General features: G+C 38.9%; 1 protein-coding gene across 3 annotated transcripts in view; it reads right to left on the bottom strand.

Moving 5' to 3' along the window:
• Positions 1–11,790, bottom strand: part of LOC105056670 (disease resistance protein RPM1) — a 29,861-nt gene extending 18,071 nt beyond the window's left edge. Inside the window, exons 1-2 of one of the 3 annotated variants that reach the window (XM_073248057.1) lie at positions 9,070–11,789; positions 8,783–8,987 (exon numbers count right to left, since the gene is read on the bottom strand). In XM_073248057.1, the coding sequence (XP_073104158.1) occupies positions 8,966–8,987; positions 9,070–11,714 (2,667 nt within the window). In that variant the 5' untranslated portion in view covers positions 11,715–11,789 and the 3' untranslated portion in view covers positions 8,783–8,965. Of the gene's footprint in view, positions 1–8,722 lie in introns of those variants that run through there. The other 2 variants (XM_073248055.1, XM_073248056.1) reach the window with 2 other exon arrangements.
• Between the last annotated feature and the right edge of the window lie 492 nt (positions 11,791–12,282).

Genomic DNA, 12,282 nt, shown 5'->3' with positions numbered 1-12,282 from the left:
TCTCTTATTAGGAGTAACTGATCTCTTATTGATCACTCACAATCTCCATACACTCTTCACCATATCTAGAATATCCCATACAAGGATCAAAGAATCAAGTTAGGAAGTGGACCAAAATATGGATCCAAGTACACAAAGTATCATGGTGATATCAGGTCAAAGGATCACTTACACAACTTTTACTAGAGAATCATCAGTTGACATATAAATAAGACTCCATCTGATATTCTCTCACAGATCAATTCAGTGAACTCATTCTCTAATGAGAACCCATATCTTTGTATTAGTGTCACCACACAAGTGGTTGTGAGATCAACCATCCTCATTTTTGAGCATACATGGGACATACTAATCTTTCCGGTATCATTGATCTCCGACTCAATGTACCAACGATTAGAAATATTTTAGATCAGGGCTATCAAAGATTTAGGTCTTACTAGCATGATCTCATCATGGTCCTAAAATCATTATCTAGACTTATGGAGTTCATTATAATCTTAAGAACAATAAGATGCAGCATATAATGAACCAAAAATATCTATTTTATTAATAATATAAATATCAATTACATGAGTTTGAAAGATAAATTACAATAAATACCCTCTCGCATCCTATATGTGATTGATTTGCAGGATATTATTCTTTCAATCTCCCACTTGCACTAAAACCAATCATCCCTATACTTGATACCATGCTATCAAGGTGGTGGTCAAACTGCTGCATTGACAAGGTCTTAGTGAATGGGTTTGCTATATTGTTCTTGATGTCAACTCACTCTACGATCACATCACATCTTTCGACATCTCCCAAACGAGATGGATCCGTCTTAGGATGTGCTTGGATTTATGATGAGACCTTGGTTCTTTGGCTTAAGCAACTGCCCAGTATTATCATAATAAAAAGACATTGTTTGTTCAACCCTTGGAACCACATCCAACTCTGTGATGAATTTTTTCATCCAGATAGCCTCCTTAGCAGCCTCACTAACAACAATATACTCAGCCTCAGTGATGAGTCAGCAACAGTTTGCTATTTGAAACTTTTCCAACTTACTGCACTACTATACAGAGTGAACACATATTCAGATATAGATTTGCTATCATCCGGATCAGATTGAAAATTAAAATCTGTATAACCTTCTAGTTTTAAATCAGATCCACCATATATCAGAAAAATATCTCTAGTCCTTCTCAAGTATTTGAGTATGTTTTTCACAGTTTTTCAATGATCCTCCTCGGGATCAGCTTGAAATCTACTTATAATACCTAAGATATAAATCACATCAGGTCTGGTACATAACATAGCATACATAATCGATCCTACAGTCGAAGCTTAAGGAATAGAACTCATTCTATTTCTCTCTTCAGGTGTCTTAGGAGATATCTTCTTAGAGAGTTGTATGCCATGATCTATGGGCAAGTAACCTCTTTTACTTTCCTCCATGTTGAACCTCTTTAACACAAGATCAATATACCTAGACTGGGACAAGCCTAGCATCCTTTTTGATCTATCCCTATAGATCTTTATACCTAGTATATAGGATGCCTCACCCAAGTCTTTCATAAAAAACTTTTATGATAGTCAAGTCTTGACCAATTGCAACATCGAGATATCATTCTCAATGAGCAGTATGTCGTCCACATACAGGACCAAGAAAATACTAGCACTCTCACTATTCTTTTTGTACACACAAGGTTCATCCATATTTTTGATGAAGCCAAATGATTTGACTGTCTCATCAAGATAGATGTTTCAGCTCCTCGATGCTTGTTTTAATTCATAAATGGTTCTATTCAGCTTGCATACTTAATTTGCTCTCCTATTTGAGACAAATCCCTCTGGCTGAATCATATAGACTTCTTCCTCAAGTTTTTCATTGAGGAAGGCAGTCTTGATGTCCATCTGTCAGATCTCATAGTCATGGTATGCTGCAATAGCAAGTATTATTCGAATAAACTTGAGCATGGCTACCGACGAAAAAGTTTTTTCATAATCAACACCTTAGCTTTGTCTAAAATCTTTTGCCACTAGCCTGGCCTTATAGATCTCTACTTGGCCATCTGCTCCAATCTTCTTTTTGAAGATCTATTTACAGTCTATTAGGGTCACACCCTCAGGCATATCAACCAAAGTCCAAACTTGGTTGATATACATGGAGTCCATTTCAGATTTCATGGTATTGAGCCACTTGTCAGAGTCACTACTCATGACAGCTTTTGAATAGATCCTTGGATCATCATTCTCAATGACAAATCCATACATGAGTGGTACATTATGCACTCTACTTGATCTTCAGAGAGGAGATGTGTGTAGTGGCTGTGCTTTAATAATGGGTACATCTGATTGAGAACCCTTTTGTAAATTTTGGATGGATTGTAGGTTTTAAACTTCGTCAAGTTCACCAGACCTCCCACTGCCACCTTTTTGGATAAACTCTTTCTTCAAAAAAATAGTATGCCTACCAACAAACACCTTTTATTAAGTAGGATGGTAGAAGTAGTATCCTATATTCTCCTTGGGATAACCTACAAACTTATATTTTTCTGATCTAGCATCCAGCTTATGTCCATCAATATTTTTCACATAAGTCGGACAATCCCAAATCTTAAGATGCTTAAGATTAGGTCTTTTTTCTTTTCATATTTCATATGGAGTGCTAGAAACAGATTTCAAAGATATTTTATTTAAGATATACGCTGCAGCCTCGAGGGCATATCTCCAAAAGAATATCGAAAGATCCATGAAATACATCATGGACCGCACCATATCTAATAAGGTGTGATTCTTTCTCTCCGTAATTTATTTAATTATGGAGTATAAGGAGGTGTCCATTGAGAAAGTATTCTATTTTATTTTAAATAATTAAAAAACTCACTAGACAAGTATTCTCCTCCTCGATCCGATCGAAGAGTTTTAATACTTTTACCAGTTTGTTTCTCAACCATTCTTTGATACTCTTTAAATTTGTCAAAGGCTTCGGATTTATATTTCATTAAATATATATATCCAAACCTAGATCTATCATTAGTAAATATGATGAAATAAAAGTATCCACGTCTGACTTGAGTCAACATTGGACCACATACATCAGTATGTACAAGGTCCAAAATGTCACTCGCCTTTTTTTCATATCTAGTAAATGGAGTCTTGGTCATTTTTTTCATGAGGTAAGATTCACAAGTTTCATATGATTCATAATCATAAGGATCAAAAAAATTATCTTTAAATAACTTGTTAATCCTTGACTTATTTATATGGCCAAGTCGGCAGTACCAGAGGTATGTGACATTCACATCCTCTTTCTTTTCTTCTTATTATCAATATGAAATATATTATCATTAAGTGAAAGAAATAAAAGATCATTATCAATAAAAGTACTTCCATAATATTCATTAAAAAAATATATAGAACGATCATAGTTCTTTACATTTATTTCAAAATTTTATTCCAATAACAATGGTATAGAAATAATATTTCTAACGATATTTGAAATATAATAATAGGTCTTTAGTTTCAAAACTTTGCCCGAAGACAACTCCAAAATTTTGGTTCTTACGGCTTCAGTCTGAATAGACTCTCTACTAGCACCGAATAGCTCGAAGTCACTTTTATTCAGACTTTTTATTTCCTATAGATCCTGCAAAGATTTGCAAAGGTATGAGCCACAAGCGGTATCCAATACCCAAGAATCTGACATTGAAGTATGTAATGATAAATTAGTTTGTATCACATACAAACATTTAGCAACGTTTGTCGATTTCACGGTTGCAAGGTACTCCTTGTAATTTCTCTTCTAGTGGCCCTCCTTGCCACAGTAATAGGAAATACCTTTGATGGAGACCTTCTTCATTTTCTTCTTAGAGATGCCAACCTTAGGGTTCATCTTTTTCTTAGAATTCTTCTTGCCTTTCTTCTTGTTGATCTTATCAACATGAAGGATCTGAGCCTTTTCATCCTTGAAATGGCTCTCTGCTGTTTCAACATGTTCAGTAGTTCTGGCAGGCTGATGTTTAGTTTGTTTATATGATAATTTATAACAAACTGAGAAAAGAAGTCAAGAAGAGACTACAGGATCAAATCCTGGCTTAGTTCACCATCTATGGTAAAATCTAGTTGTCTCAAACGAGTGATCAAATCAATCATCTTCAAGACATCCATTTGCACAGAGGTACCTTCAGTCATGCAGGCACGGAACAACTACTTTGATATCTCATATCAAGCAGTTCGACTTTGTTCCTCATATAACTTCTTAAGATTAAGGAGTATTGAGGGAACATCCATGTCTTCATGCTGTCTCTGAAGCTCGTTGCTCATGGAGGTAAGCATGATGCATTTGACAGTCACACTGTCATCTTTTCACATCTTATATATGGCCCTTTTCTCCTCGAAAGCATCTTCTCTAAAGAAATCTGGTGCAGGTGTATCCAGAATATAGGAGACTTTCTCCTGAGTAAGAATAATTCTCAGATTCTTTAACCTGTCAACATAGTTAAGTTTGATCAACTTGTTTGCATCTAGTATGCCTCTAAATGACAGTGAGGATGCCATGTGTGTAGTTAATCTACAATAACAAGAACACAATATAAGCAGACGACTCATGATGATATTCACAACTAGACTGGGACTTTTATCTAATTGTATCTTCCACTATTTTATCAAACTTTATAGTCCTCAAATATAAAAATCGAGAAACATACTAATGTTTCTTAGTGGGGTTGAGATCCTTATTCCTCATAAACACCTTGTGGATAGTACAATAAGTATTCATAAGTTCAAAAGTAGATAACTCTTTATCAATTGTACCTCTATAATTCTCAATATTTTTCTCTCTGGCCTCTAGATCAGATATAGCCTTGTGAATAGCACAACAAACTATAGTATTCTAGTTAAGTTGACCCTTCAATCCCATATGGTTATACTTAAACAATGCTGTCCTTGTGGATAGCACAACAAAGCAATACTATTCAAAATATGCCATAAGCGTCAATATGCACTCGATTAACATAATGTCAATTTCTATAGTAAGCCTTATGGATAGCACAACAAGCTCACTAAGATCTTGACATACTTTATTGATCAAGTTCGAAGAAAGGCCCTTGTAATATCAACATCACTAATCAATTTAAGTTCGAAATTCAATAAAATCAAATTAGCTAGGTCAGTAGATGGGAGGCACCCCGTAGCTATTCTTAGACACCAACAGAGTTGGCCAGGCCAGCATACGGACCTAATTAGAAAATCACCTTTTATATTTTTTTTGATACTAATTGATCTAAAGAATTCGACTTTTGAATTGAAAGTAAATCCCGACATTACAACTTAATATAATTTTTAAGAGGGACTTTGAACTGGTCTCGGCACATCCTAACTACATCTACATAAAATATACTCTACATATTATATAATATGGCATGTAAATATAAATCACAATAGCAATCATATAATCATGCCAAAAATTTAAATAAGGGTGCATTAGAAGTCATAACATATGACAAGCATATTCAAAAATAAAGCAACCCCTAATCATATTAGGCATGCATAACACTCTTAACCATACATCGATTTAAGCATGAAGCTACCATAATAAAATAAATTTCAAATTATCAAAAATTTATAATTTTAATAATTAAAATTTAAAATCATAGTACATATAAAGTCAAAAATATTTTAATGCTAAAAATCAATATAACATATTTGGCAATATATGATCAATAACAATTCTATGCAACTATTTTGCACTTGTTTGATCGAATCAGACAAGGATGGCTCTGATACCACTATTGCAATCCGACCATGCAGTGAAAAGTAATTTTTAAAAATTTTAAAATAAATAAATCAATAGCTTTATCAAATAAAACTATCAAGTCAGAATCCAAATCCTAGGATCACCTTACTGATATCGATAAAATAAAAACAAGTATGCAAAAGAGATAAAATTTTTACTTTCATCAAAAAAGAAGAACTGGTATGTTGGTGTTCTCCATGAGACTCCAAAGTAGAAGTCCTTCAATGATGATACACATGAAAGTTGGCTAGGATCCTTTCTAACTGGTGCGCTGCCGTAGCCTTATCTTTTCAAGAACACTATCTGCTTCAAACTCATGGTACGATCGTGTTAAAATTCAGTTGCTTCCGAACTTACCACCAAAATGACATCAAGAAGATACTCTTCAGATATCTCATAATCTAAAATTTGATTTTTGACTCTAACACATGAAAAAATCAAACCCTAAGGCATACAAGCAACACTTGCTAAAAATCTCACCATCCTTCTTGCAAATTTTACCACTCAATTTTCTCTTATCTTTTTCTCAAATTTTTTTTCAAAATTTTTTCTATGATTTTCACATCCCTCCTCTCTAGTTTCAACATAAAATCACAATAGCTAACCATTTGGGACGTCCCATATAAATAAGGGACCAAGAGACATGTTATGGGATGAAGGGGCGCCAACCTTTGGCGCTCCAACTTCTCATGTGGTGAATAAATTCACCGTGTGAAATTTTTGGTGCATGAGATACTTGCAATAGAAGGACTCTCTTTCTTCTGTATAAAAATTCTACTTAATTTTGATGACAAATCAATAGATATCTAGTTGAGAATTTAAGGCAATGCGTATTAGTTAAGAGCCTTCATGAAGAAGGACTCTCCAACTTCACATGCTGAAAAGAGATGGGGCAGCATTTATTTTTGGCGTGGCTTCTAGTTGGCACAGAGGAGTCCTTCTCCATTTGAAACTATTTCAAGTTGGATAAGGATCCAATTTAAATTGATCCAATCCCATTAGATCAAAGGCAACTAGTCTAGGTTAGCTCAAACACTTTGATCTAAACCAATTTAGGAATTTGGGTTAATACAATGTGCTAGCATATCAAATTAACTCATAGAATGTATATTAAACTCTAATTAGAACAGATCAAGATCAAATCTCAAAGTGTGTAACCCATTGGGTTTCAAATCTAAACAGCAGTGAACCAAAATTTTCAACGTACTCTAATCTGATGAGATTAGATCGTCCGAAGAGTCTCAATCAACTTAGACTCTTTCAAATTGATTTTAAAATTAAATTTTTTTAATTCTGACGAATCTATAAGTCAAGATTGACGTCTAGTAATGTATCATGACTATCCAAAAAATTTAAAATTTTGATAAAAAATTATCAAAATATCCTTCAGTGGCAAGTTATCATGTAATTTAATCCTTTAGTCAAACAACATCCCAGATGAGCTGTGGACATGAAAATATATCAAATCCAATCACTTATCTTTATATATTTTGATCTAAAGATGATGATTCAGTTAATGATACATTAAAAAAAATTTCTAATTATCATCCTACTTTAGTCAAAGACTTTCGAATTATCGACCTATAAGATCACATAGGATGTTCGCTCCCCTTATTAGGAGTGACTGATCTCTTATTGATCACTCACAACCTTCATGCACTCTTCACCATATCCAGACACCCCATGCAAGGATCAAAGAACCAAGTTAAGAAGTAGACCAAAATATGGATCCAAGCACACAAGGTACCATGGTGATCTCAGATCCAAGGATCACTCACACAACTCCCACCAGAGAATCATCAATTGACATATAAATAAAATTCTATTTGATATTCTCTCGCAGGTCAATTCAATAAACTCATTCTCTAATGAGCTCCTATATCGTTGTATTAGTAGCACCACATAAGTGGTTGTGAGATCAACTATCCTCATTTCTGAGCATACATAGGACATGCTAGTCTTTTCCGTATCATTGATCTCTGAATGTACCAACGACTAAGAATATTTTAGATCAGAGCTATCAAGGATTTAGATCTCATTGGCGTGATCTCATCATGATCCTAAAACCATTACCTAGACCTATGGGGTTCATTATAATCTTAAGAACAATAAGATGCAGCATATAATGAATCAAAAATTCTATTTTATTAATAATATAAATATCAATTACATGAGTTTGAAAGATAAATTATAATAAATACCCTATTGCATCCCATATACGATTGGTTTGTAGAGTATTATTCTTTCATGAATAACTTAGTAGAATAAAGATATTTATTCTATGAGAATAGAATAAAATTAAGAATAGAATCCTAGTCCAAGTACTTCGAGGAACGACCTTTCCATTAGTTATACGTGATCCATGGATGTCAAGAACAGGCTTACCCACGCAGCTGATCAAATTGGCAGGCCTGAGTCCATTGTTGGTGTGACTTCACCGTATCATTTTAGGTGCACCTCAATGGAGTATTATCTCCGGTCAGCGAATCTCTGTTGCAACAGTACTCTTTTATTTTATATCTAAATAATTTTAAAATTATTTTAGATATCTATTCTTTTTAGTGATTGTGTTATTTAAAAATAATTTTTAAATTTGTCAACCAAACATACAACAAACTATTCCTATATCTTTAGAAGAGCTTTAGGATATTTACGGTCAAACACTTTTATAATAAAAACCTATCTTGCTCAAAATAGCTTGGGACATCAAACTTAGCTTTTACTATAGATTACATTTTTGGTCAAAAGCTACAGCATTTTCAAACATATTCTAAATAAAGCATCACCAAAGTGGGATATTTAACTCCTACTTAAATTCAAAAATCAAAATCAAAATAGGATAAGAAATAAATAATTAAATAGAATAAAGATACTTATTCCATGGGGATGGAATAAAATTAGGAATAGAATTTTAGTCCAGGTAGGTTGAGGAATGACCTTCCGACGAGTTGTACCTTCTCCATTTTATAGTATCCCCGTCGCGCTCCTCCACGAAAGATCCTGTTCTCCGTCCTTCTTCTCCTCCTTCCTCTTCCTCCTCCTCCTCCATCTCCAGTGCTATGGGGGCCAAAAGATCTTCATCTATCCATCCACTCCAATCACCAGCCTGCGATTTGATGTAGGTTCTTGATCTGATGATCGGGATGTGTGCGACCTTCCCACGCTCTGTCCCTCCAACCCTCAGCCTGCAGACAAATTCCTCCTGCATTCCAAGCAAGTGAAGCTCCTTCAGACCTGTGAGGTGTTCAATACCCGATGGAACTTGCTGTAATGCCCCGCAGTACCAGATTGACAGCGTCCCAAGAGCTGGCATTGCTCCCTTCGCCACTGTCACCGACACCAACTCATTCAAATTGGAAAGATGTAATATCTTGAGCTGTTTGAATCCTGATCCGTTGCTTGAACATAGATGCGTTCCAGCAAACGCTTCAATCAGGGAGAGATGCGTCAGATTCGGTAGGCCTTGAAAGGCATCAAACAGGTCATCCTTCAACCTAGACCCCACGAGGACTATCTTCACGATGAAGCGAAGCGATTTAGCCCACGTTGGCAGCTTCTCCAGCGGCCCTGCCAGAAATAGATGCTCGAGGAGCGGAGGAGGAGAGGACAAGGATTGCAGATCGAGAAGCTCATCGGTACCCACCGAGTGAAGGACCAGGGAGCGTAAACAGCTCATTTGTTGGATAGCATCACACACATCCTTCCCATTTCCTCTCCTGATGCATCGAACGCCCAATTTCCTCAGCTGCGTCAAATCCTGCAGCTCCTTCAGCACGTCATCGTGGCCAACGTCGAACAGAGCCAGCTTCACCAGGCGTGTCAATCGCCTGACACCACGGGGAGCACTCACGCCCTGCAGGGCCGCTAATTCGTACCATGCTGCATGCGTGATGTCTCTCGATGTCCGACCAGGCGGGGTCGGACAGGAGACATGTAGAGAGTGAAGACGGTGGAGATTGGTGACCTCGTCCGGCAGTGTTGTGATCTGGGTGCCTCGGAGGTCCAGCGTTTCCAGGTTGAGGAGCTTGCCCATTGACTTTGGTAGACTATCCAGATTAGTGTCTCTCAGGCTCAGGTACCTGAGAAGACGGCAGGAATCGATCTGGCCTGAAAGCCTGCTGACCTTGGTGCCCTCCAGATCCAACATTCTCAGCATCACGAATTTGTTAGGGAGGTCAAGAGAGGGGAATAGAATTGGAGTCTGATCTCCAATTGCAATGATGAGGGAGCGGAGGCTGGAGCCGCAGTCGTCGCGCTGCAGCAGAGACGCCATACCCTCATATATTTGACTGCTGCCACGAAGTGACAGGCGCCGGATCTTGCGAGACGGTGGCACTGGTGATGCCAGATCATGCTGGTTGTTGTTTCCATCGTGCCGCTCCTCAAGGAGTCTGTAGGCGCTCTGCTCCGTACACTTGAATTTGAGGATCTCATGCATGAAGCCATGAACGCGACAAATTTTGGTGGTGCCTCCGGGCGGATCCGACTCCGACACTTGAACCATGCTCCGGTCGGCGAGCTCTTTGAGGTAGTCCCTGGCAACCTCCTCCTGCGTCTTGCCCTCAACGCTCTGGACGAATCCCTCGGCGATCCATATCCTCATCAGCCTCTTCTGTTTGATCACCTGGAAGGCGCAAAAGCACAAGATACAGGGTTTGAGATGCGCTGGTAGATCATCGTAGCCAAGTGACAGGATCCTCTGCACGCTTGCGAGCCGGCTGTTGCTCTGGAGCTCCGGGATGAGGCTACAGTGAAATCTGTTCCATTCGTACGGGATCTGAGGTTTGTTTTTCAAAAGACCACCCACCGTCTCGATGGCAAGCGGCAGCCCCGCACAGCGCTTGACGATGCGCTCGGCTACGTCCGTCAGCTCCTCCGGGCAGGCGAACTCAGGGTTGGCTCGGAAGGCCCTCCTGCGAAAGAGCTTCCACGCCTCATGATATTCCAGATCCGGCAGCTGATACAGATGGTTGGCGTAAACACAACCGCCGATGTCGTAAGAGGCGATGTTCTGAAGCTGCGAGGTTACCATCACCCTGCTGCCATTGTTGGTATTCGGAAATGCGCCTGCGATGCGTTCCCAGACACTCGGCTCCCTGACATCGTCGAGAATTATCATGTACTTCTTGTCGCGGAGGAATCGTTTGAGCTGGTTCGCCAGCTGCAGCTCGGCCATGGACCCCAGCCCTTGGGGAAGGTCCTTCCGGTCATGCTGGAGCTGGCGTATGAGGTTGCGGAGGAGCACCCAGTAATCGGACTGCTGGGGGACGTCGATCCAAGCGCGGTATTTGAACGTCTCCTTCACCCCTTCGTCCTCGAACAGGTTCCAGGCCACGGTGGTCTTACCCGAGCCACCCAGGCCGACCACAGAGATGACAGTGAGCTGGCCGTCGCCTCCAAGCAGCAACTGCATCAGCTTGCTCCTCCTCTCTTCCATGCCAACGAGCTGGTCCTCGTCGACGCAGGGAGCGGCCGATCGGGCATCATTTCTCCCGTGCAAAGATTCTTGCCGGGTCGATGAGCCCGGCAGCGTCTGGTACCTTGACCTTATCTGGTGCAGACGCTCCGCCTTGGCTTTGATCTTCTTGATCTCCTTGGCAATTTGATAGCGCCGCAGTAGCGTCTTCAGGTAGTGGATACCTTCATCCAAGAAACAGATGCACCCGTCTTCCTTCTTTGGGCGAGACTCCTTGGCAATGTGGAGCCTGAAGCTATCGATGCAGTCCTCAGTGTCGTAAGCCAGCTCTCTCACCTCGTCCACGCAGTTCTTGACTATGCTTGCTTCGCCCGTCGTCAGGAAGTTCTGCATGCCAATCAGCTCATGCTCGATGTCCTCTACTTCTGCCCGCAAGCCTCCCAGCAGATCAGCTTCTTCTGATAGCATTGTCGCCACCTTCCGGAGAAGCAAGTTCATTGCTATATCTGCCATCCTCCTCTTCTTTTTCTCCTCTCTTTCTCTTTCTCTTTCTCTCACTCTCCCTCTTCCCCCCTAGCTCTAGATCTGCAATAATGCTTCATAAAAAAGGCTGGCCCGGTAGCTTTGTCCTGTCCACTTTTTTTTTTAATTTTTTTCTTGACTCTACTGTTGACCCCCAAGCGAGGTTAATCACGTCGGCTTAAAATATTTATGCACGTGAATGAGCATCGACAAATGGTTCGTACATATTTGTTACCGGATGCAACAAGATCAAATTGATAAACAAAAAAAATATTTGTATAGATCTCTATGATCTATGATCGTAGAGGAGCCCTCTTTGTCATCCATAATTGTATAGAAATGGTAGAGGAGTGTATTTAACTTTTTTTTTTTCATCCATTGACTCTCAGTTCTTCAACATAAAGTAGAGTAGTTTGGTAGCTCACAAGTTTCATAACCTCAAGATCACAAGTTCAAATTCTATTTTTTATAATTTTTTTATTAAAAAATTATATTTTTAGGTGTAATTCTATTACTTAGTAATTAATGATCATTTTTTTTCTTTATTAGGGGTAGGCAA

This window comes from Elaeis guineensis, chromosome 13, assembly GCF_000442705.2.
Source record: "Elaeis guineensis isolate ETL-2024a chromosome 13, EG11, whole genome shotgun sequence".
In the NCBI taxonomy this organism is placed as follows: Eukaryota; Viridiplantae; Streptophyta; class Magnoliopsida; order Arecales; family Arecaceae; genus Elaeis; species Elaeis guineensis.
Note: the sequence above shows the minus strand (reverse complement) of the source record. Positions and strands in the feature narration are given on the sequence as shown.